Source organism: Acinonyx jubatus, chromosome E3 (assembly GCF_027475565.1).
Source record: "Acinonyx jubatus isolate Ajub_Pintada_27869175 chromosome E3, VMU_Ajub_asm_v1.0, whole genome shotgun sequence".
In the NCBI taxonomy this organism is placed as follows: Eukaryota; Metazoa; Chordata; class Mammalia; order Carnivora; family Felidae; genus Acinonyx; species Acinonyx jubatus.
In genome coordinates this window covers 4,660,787-4,677,249 of record NC_069398.1, presented here as the reverse complement: position 1 = coordinate 4,677,249, position 16,463 = coordinate 4,660,787, and the positions used below count along the sequence as shown (strand labels likewise).

The 16,463-nt window shown below is 55.4% G+C and overlaps 1 protein-coding gene across 1 annotated transcript; it reads left to right on the top strand.

Moving 5' to 3' along the window:
• The first annotated feature begins 2,162 nt into the window (after positions 1-2,162).
• On the top strand, positions 2,163-14,880 carry DEXI (Dexi homolog). Its single transcript, XM_015087660.3, has 2 exons — positions 2,163-3,105; positions 14,207-14,880. The coding sequence occupies exon 1, from the start codon at positions 2,669-2,671 to the stop codon at positions 2,954-2,956; it is 288 nt and encodes a 95-aa protein (XP_014943146.1). The 5' UTR covers positions 2,163-2,668; the 3' UTR covers positions 2,957-3,105; positions 14,207-14,880.
• Positions 14,881-16,463: the final 1,583 nt, after the last annotated feature.

The window sequence follows — 16,463 nt, the reverse complement described above, 5'->3', positions numbered from 1 at the left end:
CTTTACGGCCGCCGCCACGGGGAACGCTGGGAAATGCAGTCCTCCCACGAGGCCCCCGCCGAGAGGACTCTGCAAACGAACTACGAGGCCCGGCGTGCATCACGCACCTACGGACCTGCGGCCTTGGAGAAGAGGCGGAGCGAGAGGAGAGCCCGCAGTATCGTATGGTGGGCGGGAATGGGAAACCTGTCCGCGGAGCCTTGAGGAGGGCATCGGTGAAGTTGGGTGACTCAAAGTAACCGCAGTGTTGATAATTATTACCTTTTACGATAAGAATAGTTATTGCACTATATACACTATGTGCCAATGTCCTAAGCGATTTGCATGTATTGTTACTTGATTCTAACAACCAGCCTATGACGCGGATACTGTTATCCCCATGCCGCCCCCCTCCTCCCCGGGAACTCTGAATCACAGGTTTAAGGGATTGACTTACCTACGCTCATGGTTCAAACCCTGGCACCCTTATTTAATGCCCCAATAAGCTACTAATCTGTACCAAATTGGTAATGGCCTTGATCTTAACAATTTTTTTCTTTCCCCACATGAGCCAAGAAGTGTATCTAAATTTCTGTCCTGGGGAGTGACAAGCTCCCTGGAGGCAAGACTGCCGTGGTCATTATTCATTCATTCATTTCTACACCAGACAGTTCTCTACAATCTATGGTGTCCCATTAACTGTGTTCAGACTTGGGTTAAGGACCAATGTTCTCCCACTTCCTAGCACAAAGTTTTGCACATCATAGGTGCTCAACAAATACTGGCAGAGTGCGGCGCCTGGTGGCTCCGTGGGTTGAGCATCTGACTCTTGGCTTCCCTCAGGTCATAATCTCGAGGGTGACATCCAGCTTGGGATTCTCTCTCTCTGTCTCTCTGCCCCTCCCCTGCTCGCGCTTTCTTTCTCTCCCAAAATAAACCACAACAAAAATATTGGCATAGTGAATGAATGATTGCATGAAGGTTTCACCTTCAGCAGTTGGAGAATTAATGGTTTTCTCTGTAATTCATCTGAGGGGCAAGAAAACAGCCATGGAGAAAAAGGGCAGGTATGTTCTCCAGACGCATGCGGACCTAGCATCTTCTTGGGTCCTCCCTTTTACCTGGGCCTAGATTTCCTGATCTGTAGAAAGTGGTAACATACTACACTACCCCATCTAGCTACAATGAAGCAATGTATGTAAAGCACCCAGCTCAGTGTGGCCTGAGATGTAAAGATCTGTTGAACTGCTCTGGAAGATTGCTTTGGGCAAGATCAGTCTCCTGAAGGATATACAGGGGGTGCTCATGAGGAAGGGAAATCAGTGAGTAGCAGACTCACTTCTCTACGTACTTCTTGGACGTTTTAATGTTTAACCACGTACTGTATTTTTTTTTAATGTTTATTTATTTATTTTGAGGAGGAGAGCAGAGAAAGAGCGAGAGAAGGGTGGAGAAAGGGAGACAGTGAATCCCAATCCAGCTCTGCATTATCAGCACAGAGTCCGATACAGGGATCTATCTCACCAACTATGAGATCATGAGCTGAAATCAAGAGTCAAGAGTCAGACGCTTAACCTACTGAGTCATCCAGGCGCCCCTAACACGGACTGTTTTTAAACATGCTTTACAGAGTAAAAACAAGAAGCACCCCCACTGCTGCAGGTCTGAGCTGCCTGGGAATGTCTTCATTCAGGTGTCCCTGAACCCTATTATGTAGACCCCCGCGATGCAGCCAGAATTTGGAGAGCTCAAGGAGCTCTTCCCCACCACGGAAAATTGCCACTTTGGGAAGTCGGAGAGTTTCACTGGTAAATTCACCGCCCCCCCGTCCTGCCTCCTTTTGACAAGTAAACTGAGTCCCAAAGAGGCGTGACGCCATACCCAAGTCTAGGGGGTTGCTGAGAAGTTTGCGGTTTCCTCCAGCTTTCGTAGCCCTTAGGATACGCGCAGGTTCGAACTGTGTTCTGTCTCTTTCCCCTCCCGCTACTCCGTGGGGGATTCTCAGAGCGAATTGGATTTGAGACCTGGGCGGAGCCCGGAACCAGGAAAGCAAGGCAGAAGCCAGCACCCCGAGGGGCGGAGCGAAGCGGTACCGCCCCCGGACGTCTCGGACCAATGACCGCGGGCGTCGAGCAGGCCAATGAGCGCGGGCAGCGGGCGGCTGGCCAATGAGCGCGGGGCCGCTTGGGAGGCGGTGCTCGGAACGCGACCAGGAGGGCGACGCGGCGGCCGCAGCCATGGGTGCTGGGCCTGCGGGGCCGCGGAGGGGGCGCGAGGAACTGCCGGGCGGGGCTGAAGAGACAGCCGCCGGGACTGGCCCTCGACGCTGAGCTGCGGTGGGGCCCCCGCCTGCTCTTGGAGGGCCAGTGAGCGCGAGCGGGGCGCGTCGGAGGAGCCGGGCAGCCGCCGGCCACCTCAGGGGGGCCTCCCTGGCTGCCGGGAGGATCGAGAGGGTCGTGTGGGCACATCTGGGGGTGCGTGGACCCCGCCGGGCGCTTTTCAGGGGCCAGGGAGCGTCTGCAGGGGCCGCGGCACACCGGCGGGGGCACCGCCGGGGCCCAGCGCCGCCTCGGTCGAGCCCCCGGGGCGTCCCTGCATGGCTGAGCTGCCCCTTTGCCGGCCGCCCGGGCGCCGCAGCGGCTGAGATCGCTGGGATCGCCGGGCCGCCGCCGCCCTCGCCGCCCCCTGCATGCCCGGCGCCCGGGTCGCGGCCCACCTGGACGCGCTGGGCCCCCTGGTCCCCTACGTGCCGCCGTCGCTGCTGCCCTCTATGTTCTACGTGGGCCTGTTTTTCGTCAATGTGCTGATCCTATACTACGCCTTCCTCATGGAGTACATTGTCCTCAATGTGGGCCTCGTCTTCCTGCCCGAGGACATGGACCAGGCGCTCGTGGACCTCGGCGTGCTCTCCGACCCCGGTTCGGGCCTGTACGATGCCGACTCGGAGCTCGATGTCTTCGATGGTTACTTGGAGTAGGCTTGGCTACCGTCCTCCCCTCCCCCCCAACGACCCGCAACCCTCGGCCTGGACCGGCCGCCCAAATCCTGCCGCCGCTGCTGGTTGGGGGCATCGTTTGGCCAGGGATGGGACCCCCAGGACGAGGCCCTCACTGGCCTCCAAGACCTGTAAGTGCCCTTTCTGCACCAGATGAGGATGGGTTGGGGCGCTGGCGAAGAAGAGGGTGGCATCTCCACACCGGACACACACCCTTCCCCCAGGCTTGGGATTCCTCCATCCACCTCCTGGAGGTCTACTTAAGATGCCAGGAATGGCCAGACCCCTGTTAGGCCCTTAGTTGGGGCTGCAAAGCTTTCCCCGGTGAAGGTGACAGTCGTTGAGGGGAAGGGAGGCTGAGCCTGAATGGTGTTGGGTTAGCCACGGTACGTACTGTCCCAGCTTGTGGAAAAGCCTTTGCACCTAGATCCCTTTGAGGCAGATCTGTCAGCACCTCGCCTCTGCCTCCATCTGGCTTGATGGTGACCTTGGTTTTTCCAGAATTCCCATAGTCCCGGAAGGATAAAGACTTGGGAGTGTCAGAAGAGCTAACACGCTGGGCACGACCACCTTTGTCCCGTAGCCCTTTCGGGGACTGGGTGGGGACTTGAGAGCAAGGGCTCAGGGCCGAGGGCGTAGGAGGTGAAATCTCCTTCAGCAAAGTCTGCACTTCCTTTTGGCCTTGGGTTTGCTGCTGTTCGGGAGTCGGGTTTCAGGGTGCCGGGCAGTACCGCAGCTTGGATCTGCCAGGGCCGCCAGTTTTGCAGGTTGCTTTTGCAGACAAGGCAAGCTGGGGCTGGCTCCGCCTACGGGGTTTGCAAGATCTCAAGGAGGAGTAGGGGCCACAGGATCTTTGCACTGAGGTGTTAAAGCTCTGCCGCTGGGCTGCGACCAGGAAGCTGCGTGTCCTGCCCCACCTTGTGTGTCGATGGGAGGAACATGAAGGTCCAGGAAGGAGGAGGGCTTGGCCACAGTCTCCTAGCCGGGAAGAGAGGCGACTGCACAAGATGAGAGGACACGCAGGCACTTTTTGGCTGAGCCCCTCCGCTGTTCGGTGCTGCAGTATCACTAAGCACAGGACCCGAGTGGCAGTGAAGGGAGGATATCGAGGTAGCAAGGGCTCCTTTGAGAAAACAGACACTAATGCCACTCGCCCCACGCAAGCTGAGTTAACGCCCCTCCTCTTGTTGCCTGTCTTTGCCAAGATGACCATAGTCAGAGGGAATGCCGGATGGGGCAGGACCCACTGGTGGTAGTGCTGGGGGCTGTGGGCTCCCCTGAGGGGCGGACAGTGACATTTCTTTGAGAAAAGCTTCACTTGAGCTCCGTGCGACCTTAACAAGAACCAGGTGCCAGGCAGAGTGTCAGCACTCTTGCATACCTACCCAGTCTGCCTACCTACCTGCCTGCCATCCATCCATCAATCTGTTCTTTGATTGAAGAAAAATATTTATTGAGTACATACTGTGCCTCGTGGGTGAACACAGTGAACAAGAGAGACTTAGCCCTGGCCCTCCTGGCACGGGGAGAGAAGACACAAGCAGATTCCCAAGCAAGGTATCAGATTTTCTGGGAGCCATTAAGACATGTGGGAAGGACCTGGGCCATCCTTGTTGGGTTCAGCCCTTAGAACAAGGGCTGGCATCTAGTAGGTACTCGGTAAATGTCTGTTGAGTGAGTAAAGCAGAATAGAGATGGGCTGCTTTAGAAACGGGGTGTCAGAGAAGGTCTCTTCCAGGAGATGACATATTTGAGCTAGCCCTAAGTTGGTAGACAGAGCCAGACTGAAGATCTGGGGAAAACCAATCCGGACACAGGCAATGGCTCGTGCCCAAGCAGTAGGGTAGGAGAGCTGGTTTGTGCCGCCACCAAAATGAGGCCACTGTGGCTGGAGAGCAGCCCCAGGAGAGGTCAATGGGGCAGGTGGGGGCAGACCCTACAGGACCTGGGAGGCCAGGGCCACGAGCAAGGGGAAGCCAGCAGAAGGTTTTAAGCAAGAGATGACTTCGGCAGTTGTGGGCAGAATGGGTTGTCGGCGCGAGTGCGGATCAGGGAAGCCGTTTGGGAAGTGTGTAGTTGCCCAGGCTGGAGGCGGTGGGGGCTTGGCCGGGGCGAGGTTGGTGAACATGGAGAAACAGACTGAAAACACCTTGCGAAGCTAGAATCTGTGGACTGTATTCAAAACCTGTCCCGAGTATTGATCATTCACCGTGCCTGGTGCTAGGCCCTTTGCACCTGCTTCAACCAGGCCCCAGTGCTAGACCTTGGAGAGCCTAAGATGAATCTCTGCCTCCAAGCCAAGCGCTTGACTTTGAGACAGCGTAAGTTGGTGAAGAATGTCTCATTTTATCTCTTCACCACATCAACAGAAACACTTCCCCTTCCAAATGAAAACATTGGCATGCTCTGAACCCAAAACTTAAGCCCAAATGCTTCGTCAAACTTCGCAGCAAAGGCTGTTTGAGCAGAAGCACCAGGAAGCATGTCTCAGGGACACCCTTGCAAAGCTGTCAGAGTGGCGGGGCCCAAGCTGGGAAGCAGGAAGGCCTGGGGCTGGGGAGCAATACTCGAGCCCCATGGAGCGGGGAAGTCACGCACAGCGGTCCTTCTTCCCCAATCCCGAATCGAGGCCTAGGCGGCCTTGGCCCTGGGACCGGGGGAGGCCAGACCCGGGTAGGGGAGGGTGGCCAGTAACAGGAAAAGCCTCTGGGAGAGATCTAAAAATGGTCCGACTGCACCGCATCTGTGGGCCCCTTTCTGTAAGCAGAGGAACATCAGTAGTCAGATCTCTTTCCTCCTGGCTCGTTCTCACGCGGACATATTCTCAATGTTATGCACGACAAGGTCACAGAAGCACTGACGGGGGTGGAGGGCTGGCCAGGCAGCAGGGACTGGGGAGTATCTCAGGGTGCACTCACTTTCTCTCCTCTTTTTCCTCTTATGTGTGTATGAACATGATACCGTTCATCAAACATTTGTTTGAAGGAGGCAGTATTAGGGTTGTGATTAGGAGCACGTACCTGGTTCAAATCCCAGTCCGGGCTGTGACCTTGGGCATGTCACGTATCTCTCTGTGGGTCAGTTTTCTCTTCTAAGGAGCAGGGGAAATGAAATCTATCTCACTGTGAGGATTAAATGGGATAGATGTAAAGCTCCTAGGCCCTCCTGTGTCCAGTCAGTGATCATATTCATGTTAACCACTGTTAGCATTAACAGATGTAATGGAAAGTGTGTATGCTCAGGATTTGGCAAATGTATAAACCTGCCTGTGCACTCCTACATGAATATTCACATCCCCCAGTGAGCCACAGAGGACTGCCTTCCTGAGTGCTGGGTGGGTTCGGGTCTGGGCTCCTAAAAGAGAATTCCCCCACTGTCTTCCCAGCCCGGGACCCTCAGGAGACCTTTCCCACTGCCTGTGGTCTCCCAGGGCCACCAGATCTGGGCCCCGTAGAGTCGAGGCTGCACTTTTCCTAGAGTGTTAATCATTGCCCAGGAGCAGGAAGTGGGGAATCAGGAGCTCCCTCCTTCCCAGGAGAAAGGCCCCTGCGGCTGGCCTGGGAGCCTTCGGAGAGTCCTCACATGCCAGCGTTTCCGATGCAGAGGCAGGGCAGCTGGATTGATTCGTCCCTGTTCTGGCACGGAGGGAGGGCTGTGGGAGAGAGCCTCTCCGCACCGGAAATGGAGAGCCTACAGGATGTTGCTGTCAGTCCCTGGGGCCTGGTGTAGCTCAGATTCGGAGCTCGGGTAACCAGACCGTCGGGCTACCTATTACAGGGTCTCCTGGCTTCCGGGTCCTGACCGGGTGCCACGGCTGCTCCTTCTGATCTACCCGCCCTGGTCCCCTCCGTGCTAGTCGGCAGCCTGTGCCATGAGCAGAACACCCAGGCTGGTGTGTCAGTGCCCTGCTCAGAAACCCAGAATTTCTGCAGGGACGTGGACAATAGATTCAGGTCACGGGAGATCCCTCAGGCAGCTGGTGGAGCTCGTGGGGGGGGGGGGGGGAGGGCGAGGAGAAGAGTCACGGCAGAGGAGGGAAACCAGATAGCTGTGGTCCAGGCCAGAGACAGGTGCTGATGGCAAGGGGAGGCAGGTGCACCCCTGGCCTGGCCGACTTTCCACTCTGCCCTACCGCTAGGTTCACCTGGAAGACCACTGGCCGTGGGACGCATGGGTGCTGGCTGCCCCTCTGGGCGGAGAAGGCCCCATTAGGGAGGGGTGAGGAGCCAAGGAAGCAAAGCTGAGGAAGACAGCTGAGCTCCCCAACCCAGTGCTGGGTTTGCAGGGGCTCGTGGGGGTGGGGTGGGGGGCTCCCAAATCCCGACCCTGGAATAGCGCTCGCAACTCTCCCAGGCCTGCTGCACAGACGCTGTCGCTCCTTTTTGCTGAGTTTTTTAGACCAAACTTTACCTTGAAGTAATTTCCCAATTAGGCAGAAGTTTCAAGAAGAGTGCAGAGAACTCCCCTGTAGTCCCCACCCAAAGTCACCAGTTGCACTGATTTGACATGTTGCCACATTTGCTCCCAAACGCAACATGTGCTTGCCCTGCGTGTGTGTGTGTGTGTGTGTGCGCACATACGTGTATGTGTGCAGTTACTCACCTGAGCTGTTGGAAAACAGATTGCAGACCTCATGTTCCTTTACCCCTAAATGTTTCGCTGGCTGTGTGCTTAGCTCAAGGACATTCACTGCCTTGACCACAGTCACAGTTATCAACATCGGCAAATTTAACACCGTTGCGAGCCTATGAACCAGATTCAGTCTGTGACTTTATTCAGATCTCACCAATTGGCCCAATAGTGGCCCTTTCACAATAGAAAGGTAGAGTTGGGGTCCCAGATCCCATCCCAGATCACCCTTGGCCTTAATTGTTATGTCTTTCGAGTCCTCCTCGATCCCTACCAGCCCCTCATTCTGTCTTAATCTTTCATGACATTGACATTTTGGAGGAGCACAAGTCTCAGTTTGGGTTTATCTGATGTTTACTCTTGAGATTAGGTTCAGATGATGCACTTTTGACAGGAACCCCACAGAGAAGTGAGTGAGTGCCCTTCTGAGTGTATGGTTATCAGGAGACACATGACGTCTGTCCCACTACTGGTGATGTTAACTTTGATCTCTGGCCTAAGGTGATGTCTACTGGGTCTCTCCACTGTAAAGTTCCTGTTCTTCCCTTTATCACCTGCCGTTGTGATCAAACTAGTTTTAGTATTTCATCTTTCAAAAATCTACTTTTTTATGTGAATTTACTTTTTTATGTTTATTTATTTTTGAGAGAGAGAGAGACAGAGCATGAGCAGGGAAAGGGCAGAGAGAGAGAGGGAGACACAGAATCGGAAGCAGGCTCCGAACTGTCCGCACAGGGCGCCACATGGGGCTCAAACCCATGGACCGTGAAATCATGACCTGAGCTGAAGTCGGACGCTCAACCGAGTCACCCAGGCACCCCTATTTAAATTTATTTTTAATGTTTATTTATTTGTGAGAGTGAGAGAGACAGCGTGAGCGGGGGAGGAGCAGAGAGAGAGGGAGACACAGAATCCGAAGCAGGCCCCAGGCACTGAGCTGTCAGCACAGAGCCCAACACAGGGCTCGAACCCGCGAGCCATGAGATCATGACCTGAGCTGAAGTCAGAAGCCCACCTGACTGAGCCACCCAGGTGCCCCTATGTAAATTTATTTTTAAATTTAAAGGGATGTTTATTTATATCGCTGAACACAGAAAACCAACATTACTAGGCATGGATGAAAAAGTGAGTGCCAAAGTCATTAACCTCTGGCCGCATACCAAAGCCAGCTAAAGACCTGGGGCCTCTGGGCTGCTCTTTGTTATGGGAGACCAGCCACTGTCCGGTAAGATAGGGTAGGGGTCGCACCTGCAGAAAGGCTCATGCACATTAGATGAGAGCGTGAAGGGGCGTGTAGTCAGATCCTGAATGACGCTGACAGTGTTGATGGTGTGTCAGACCCACAGGGGACTCGGCCCGGGGCCTTCCCCTTTCCTCCAGTCCTTGTCTCCTCTTGGGGGCCAATTACCAAGGAAGATGTGTCTGTTTGGGTGGCCTTTGAAGCAGCCCTGGGTCAGGCACCCGGTGAGTCGAGGCGGCGATGCTGGTGCCCTCACAGCTGTCATCCCAAGCCTGGGAGTGGCTGGGAGCCACTTCCGACTTCCGGTTCCAATCACCACCCCACCACCCCCTCCGAGGGGAAGGCTTCATTCCTGGGATTCCTTCCTGGCCTTGGCTGGGTGGTTAAAAATAGCTGCCTCTCTCACATCTCCTAGCTTCCCCTAAGCGTCACCCATGAAGCAGGCAGGGCTGGGCTCATTAGCTCCACTATACAGGGAGGGAAACTGAGGCTTGGGTATGGTCAGTGACTCAGCCCAGATACCCAGCTATGAGGTGGCCAGTTGGGCCTCCTAGCCTCACTCCCAGTGCCTCCTTGACGTTCTCTGTCACTCTTGGGCACCTGCTACTTTTCCCTTAGACCAGAGAAACCAGGCTGAGGCTGCTTCACAAGCCGGGGGTATCTGGCTAGCACTAACCGTTGCATTTTCATAGTATTTTTTTTTTAGCGTTGCCTTTGGTGTGTGACGAATGATACTGTTTTTTATTCATGAGAGTGACATAAAGGTTCCTTTAAAAAAAAAATTTTTTTTTAAGTGCATTCATTTAAAATACCAAATAAATAATACTCCAGGCAGTTCTTAGGCAAGACTCGAGGGCAAAAGTTGCCATGTCTTAGGACCAACCAACTGGAGACACATTTTGGACCAAGAATCATCACAAAACTGACAACTGATGAGTGTCAGCATCTGGCACGTGAACCAGACCTGGTTTCAAGAAACCGACCCTTGCTTCTCCAGAACGCTGGCTTCCCTGGGGGACACGGACCCAGGTGGCTTCTCCTTTCTGAGCCCCTTCCAGCCGTGAACTCTTGGACCACACAAGGCAGAGGTCCTTCTGCAGCACAGCCCGTCACTGAGGCCACAGCGGAGACGCAGGGCGTTTTGGTTCTGGGTGACATCTGTCTGTAGCTGCTTTAATTGGTTGGTTGGTGAGCAGTGGGTTTCCGGTAGGCGAGGTCCTTGGAGGACGACGGGGCTACTGTTTTCAGAAGGCCCCCAGCACGGAAGAGGTGCCCTGCCTGGTGTGTTTTCTAGCTGGGAAGTGATGGAAGGAGGGGAGGGGCCGCTACTTACCAATGCCTTGTGTATCGTAGGCATTCCACCAATGTGATTTCATAGCCTCACCACAAACATTCCAGGGAGGTAGGCACTGTCCTCTGGTTTCAGATGAATAAACAGGCCCCGAGAAATTAAGTTAATTTGCCTGAGGTCACACGGCTAGGAGGGGGCAGAGCCTGAATCCCCACAGATGGGCCTTGCCCTGACTGCCCCTGAGGAAGCCCGCAGGATGGCTGAATCGAGAAGAGAAATCTCCTTTCAGCACGTCCAGGGCATCGCCCCACCAGCGCCCTCAAGACACAAGGGCCATTTTCTCACTTAAGCCAAATGCCAAACCAGGCGGCTTCTCCACCAAGGTATTGAGCTGACACATTGTTCTTAAAATGGCTCAAGTGCCCAGCTGTCATTCTTAATGACAGAAATGAGTCAGCTGGCCACTCCCTCTGTCCGGATCCAGGGAGTAGCACGGAATGAAAGGTTACAGCTTCAGAAAGAAAGAAAGAAAAAAAAAAAAAAAAAACCAGCCATTGGCCAATGAACTGTCTGTCCTGCACTAAAGATACTAGAAGGTTGGAGAATGCCCTGCCTGGGATTCTGCAAGCCGAGGCTCCAGGATGCTTTCAGCCTGAGGCTTTGGGTGCCCTGGAAGAAGGCGATGAATGAACCTCAGATCAGACTGTGGAGGGGAGGTTCAAGTCCTGGCTCTGCCCTCTGCGAGCTGTGTAGCCTTGAACAAATTGCTGAACCCTCTCTGAGCCCCATCTGAAATTCCGGATGATGAGCCTGCTTGGCCCCATCTCCTGAGGTGCTTCTGAGGCGTAAATGAGCTAGGACCTGCGTTAAAGCGCATAGCACGAGGTAGAGTTACCACCTGTTGTTGACATGCTCAAGATTCTCGTTGAGGGGCTTGCTGTGAGGCCAGACTTGCAAGTTAAGGAACCAGGGGATCTTTAGCAGCCACGGCAGGTGGCAGAGATGAGTGGTCTCAGGACACCCTCCAGAGGACACACAGACCTGGGCTGTCCTCAACTTGCTGTGTGACTTAGGGCAGGTCACTGCCCTCTCTGGGCCCTTTGTGGAATGAGTGGGACCGACTGATGAGGGTCTCTCACACCCCATGTGACACCAACAATCACTGCTGTAACGTCTGAACTGTTATTTGTGTCACTGTTTTCTTTAAACGAGCTCTTTTTAAAGTGAAGTGATGTCCCGGAAAGACCGGACCCGTATATTCCGATCAGAAGTGAAACCCAGCAACATTTGCCATAAATAGGTGACCCTGCAGATAGCACAGTGAAAACAGAGCCGTGGTGAATACAGCTGGAGCCGGTGCCTGTGGAGCCCCGGGCCTGTTCAGATGGGAGATTAGCCCGTGTGAGAGACACAGGCCAGCCAGACCGCCACTTGCCTGGACTCCGTGCTGGTGGTAGTCACCAGGATTGGGAGAGGAGTGAGTCCCCATCCTGGGGGGTGACTGTGTGCTCTGACATCCTGTCCACACAAGTCTGAAATGGGCTTAAGTATGATCCCCGGTGTTGGAGGGCTCTGGAGTGAGCCCTGCTCTCAGGAGCACCCCCACAGGGAACCCCAGAGGTCCCTTAGAGGGAGGGGAAGCCAGGGACACCTTTCTAGACGGCTGAGCTCCCCAGTGCTCTGGCCACACCCCTGTCTTCCCCTCTCCATGCCAGGTCCAGTGGGAGGGGGGTGGGGCCCCAGGACGTGAGGACTTGGCCTGTGCCATCAGTGGGAGCTAGGGAAGGTCTGTGAGCAGTGGAAGGATGTGTTCCCAGCTGGCCTCTAGAATCTGGCAGAGAACACGAGAAACTTTGCAGATTTGGCCCCTCTCCCTCCTCCACCAAGGCCTGCCTTCTTGCTCCCTTCCCCTACCCCATAGGAACGGGGGGGGGGGGGGCGGGGGGGGCACGGGTCTAGGACCTGCTGTGCTCTCATCGCCAGCCCGCCCGCCCCCCACCTGGTGTGTTCTTCATGCATGGCCTCACCCAGACTCCGTGCTCCATCTGTCCCCGTGCTCTGTCCTGTCTTTGACCTTCGGCTGCAATTGCTCACAAGATTGTGTCTCAAAGGCATGACTGCATTTATCACGGTGTCCCCAGCCCCCGGCTCAGGACCTGGCACACAGGATGTGTGAAATTAGGTAGGGTTGAAAATCTCCAGGGGCACAAAGCCCTGGGGAACTGAGCATCCCAGACAAGTTACTTACTGTCTCTGAACCTCAGTGTTTTCATCTGTAAAATGGAATCGTAACAGTGTGTCTAACAACTCCAGGAGTTGTTAGAGCTGAATGAAATGACTTAGTGCCATAGGCCATCTTGGGCATGCTGTCCCAGGAGTGGACCCTGGGACAAAGATTCAAGGGCAAGTCGCTTATTTGGGAGGTGATCCTGGGAACTACTGGTAGGGAGTGAGTCGGTGAGTCGGGAAACGGTTGTGTCATCCAGTAGGTCACCACTGCAGGCCTGGGCTCAGTCCTGCTCAGGGACTCTGGGGGCCAATGTAGGGACAAATATGGCTCAGTCGCCTCAGCTGTGGAGTGCAGGAGCTGGGGTATTGATTCACCACCTTCCTGGCCATCACTGGTTGGAAGGCAGCTGTGGGGGGACCTTGGCTTTGCCTGCGGGACACCAGGCAGCCCTCGGGCAAAGAGGCAGGTCAGCATGCCCTGGAGGGGTGAGTGGAGGGAACAAGCGAGGCACCCGCAGCCTCCGCCCTGGGCTCGTGGCACTTAGGTGGCTGCTACCTCCTGAGCTTTTACTGATTGTGATTGTTGTTACATCCAGTGCCAGCTCCGCCTGTCACAGGTGTGTGACTTAGGCAGGTCACTTGGCTTCTCTGAACCTTGGGGAGATGCATGGTTCTCAGTGGAGGTGGTTCTGCTCCCCCCAGTGACCCTTGGGAACGGGACAAGGGTACATTTTTAGTTGTCGCAGTGCCCGGGGGTGCTACTGGCATATAGTGGTCAGGGACGGGGGGGGGGGGGGGGGTTGCTGACAACCGTCCTGCAGGGCCCAGAACGCCCCCCTCCACCTCAGAGAATTGTTACACCTCACATGTCGGTGAACCACAGTCCGTGTCACGTGTTTCGCATAGAAGGTCTATCGGATGCGTGACGGCATTTGCAGAAGTGAGCCGGCAGAGATGAGGCACAGAACTGGGGCAGGAGGGCAGGTGGGGAATGGAAGACGCCGCAGAGACGCCGCCACCCCGCCGGACGCAGAAAGCGGAGGCTACGGGAAACGGGGAGCCGCCGAAGGGGGCCTGGCCGCGAGGATGATGCCATGTCCTCGGAGGACGAGCCCGGTGGGGCTGCGGAGTAGCTTGGCTACGGCCGGCCGCCGCAGCCTTCCCGTAGCCTGCGTCGCATTTTCCAGGCGGGGCAGGAGGCGGGGCCAAGCCCCGCCCACGACCCGAGCTTGCTCGGCTGCCCTGGGGCTCAAGTGGGCCAGCAGGCTCTGGGTGACCCCTGAGCAGGCTGCCCTCCTTCTTCGGGTCCCGATCCCCCTCGTCCCTCCCAGGGTGGACAGTCCTTCCTCTCCAAAGGGAAACTGCCCTGGTTCTCCAGTCCAGGCTCCTTAGAAATCAGGCGAACTTATTGTTACAAAGTTATCAGTAATGGGACGCCGGGGTCGGGGGTGGGGCGCTCAGTCGGTTAAGCGGCCGACGTGGGTTCAGGTCATGATCTCACGGTTGGTGGGTTTGAGACCCGCTTCGGGCTCTGTGCTGACAGCTCGGAGCCTGCTTCTTATTCTGTGTCTCCCTGTCTCTCTGCCTCTCCCCCACTCACGCTCTGTCTCTCTCGAAAGTAAATAAACTAGAAAAAAAAAAAAAAGGTATTAGTAAAAGTTGTAGGAAAACACCCCCAGCCCGAGTCTGGAGCTTCTGATGGTTTGTGAATGCAAGAGATGGGGGAAGGCCTCCCTGCCCTCCTTTGGCCTCCCGGGGCCTGGAGGTTGGACCCAGATATACCCCCAGATGGGTGGCGGGCCGTGCTTCTGTGCCAGTAACACCCCTTTTCCCTTCTCGTTAGGCCTGCTTCCCCCGAGAGCTCCGTGCCAACAGAGAGGTTTCTGTCCGGACCCAGGAGGGTGGGGCAGAGAGATGGAGACTGAGAGCCGAGGCCCGGAAGGCCTGTACCCCTGTCCCCGGGGAAAGGCAGGGGCATCCGAAGACCTCCCCCACCCTCAGCGTCGCACAAATGGCCTTGCCTTGGCTTCTGACCTTCGCGTTGGCGATGGATGTTTACAGGAACCCAGCCAGAGTCTGCCTCCCCGCTCTTCACCCCCGACCGCTCCTGCTTCTCCACACTTCATCTTCCGAGAGGATGCTTCAAACTGCGGACCCACTGCGGAAGCCACTCCCAGCTCCGTTGGAGGCCAGCGGAGCCCAAAGCTTGGCCAGGTTTGGCCCCGAGGCTGGTCTTAGATCCAGCGACTATTTCAGGGAGTAAGTCAGAAGGAAAAGAAGCCAAGGATCGCGTCGGGGGCGAGGGTCGGGCTTGACTTATTCGTTTCCAGTTGCTCGTTCTGCATCAAGTCGCCAGGACTGATCCGTCATGCGGGGGGGTGGGGGGGGTGCCTCGCTGCTCCGCTGGCCAGAAATGTTTTTGCAAATGTGAGCGGTATGAATACTTGATGTCGATAAGCCTGTAAAAGCAATACTTAGGAGGCTGACTTCTTTCAATTAAAAAATGTATGCAACCAACTCCAGCCTGTGGGGGCCCTGCCTATTTTTGGGTTTTTTTCTTTGAGATTCGGGAAAGCAGCCCTGATGCAGGACCCCGTGCTTGACAAAGGGGCAGAAGAGGCCAGGCTTCTCCAGCTTGGGGCCAAGCTGGGCTGGTGTGGGAGTCCAGGCGGAGAGGCTGGGCCCAGCCTGCGGGGCATGGTGGCTCGGATCCCAGAGACGCACCCAGAGACTTGTGCTAGGGATGATGGAACGAGCGCGGGGAGGGAAGGAGACACCATCACGTGCACACCGTGTTAAGCAAGGTACAAGGATTGGTGCATTGTGTGGGTGGGGACACAGGTGGGGGGGGTCAGGCCGCCAGCAGATCTTCAGGGAAAAGGCAGCTACAGCGCCCCCTGTCTCCCTGTGCTGAGAAAGGGCGCCAGGGAAGGTGACCAGGACATATTTGAGAGACCCAAGGAGAGACGGGAGCCTGCGAAGGGAGATGCTTTCATGGGGCGAGAGACCGGAGGGGAAAGCTGAGGATTTATTCAAAAGATGCAGTACATGTGGAATCAGGCCATCAACGCACAGCGTGACTCCAGACAGATGCCCCGGCCCCTTCTCCCACCCAGCGAGTGGCGCTCTGGGAGCGATTCCAGCATGCTGTGCCCATGCCTGTGGACACCCACTCCCCCAAGGAAAGCGGAAGGCAGGTTTGCCTCCTGACTCCCTCCTCTACAGGGGTGTGGCCTTAGGCAAGCCACTTCTGAGAAATGGGGACAGTAATTTATGTACCTCATAACGTGACTTGGTGCTGATTACCAAGGTCCCCACTGGGCTCCCATGGCTCCGTATCAGGACTCCCAGCTTGGCAAGCAGAGCCCACACTGGTTTGCAGCCCCCATGAGCCCCCTTGTCCAGGTGCCTTTGTGCAGTGCACAGACCGCCAATCACACCAGACAGCCCTACCTGGGGAGTTTTTTTTAATTGACTAAAATACATGACTTCCCAGAGCAGGCACCTTGAGCATTCTATTGAGTATGCTACCGTGCCCTCAGCACATGTTTGTGGAATGAATAAAGCAAAGAAAGCAAAGTGGTGAGGATCATTCATTCCACAAACATTTACTGAGGCACCTTTTTTATTTATGTTCAGGCACCTTGATTTCATTTATGTTCAGGCACCTTGCTGGGTGCAGAGGACAGAGCAATGAACACAGCGGACAGGTGACCGGCCCTACTGAAGCCCACATCCCAGAACAAAAGCAGACAACACAACAAATAAACATGAAAAAGAAGCGACAGACCAATTTGGAGAGTGGGAGTGGGGGGCATCTATTGAATAGGGTGGTCTGGTAGACCTTCCTAAGGAGCTGCTGTCCTTTAAACGGAGTCCTACAGGGTCAGAAGTTGTATCAAGGGCCGGGACGAACATTCCAGGAAGACGCAGGAAGAAAACACATATTCCTATGTAATAGGGACAGCTAACAAGTATTGAGCTGTATGCCAGCTCTTGTCAGCATATTAGCTCCCTGGATCTCTGCGTAACCTCCATGAAGGGGATACTGTAACTATGCCCACTTTTCGTATGATGAGACTGAGGCACAGAGAAGGAAT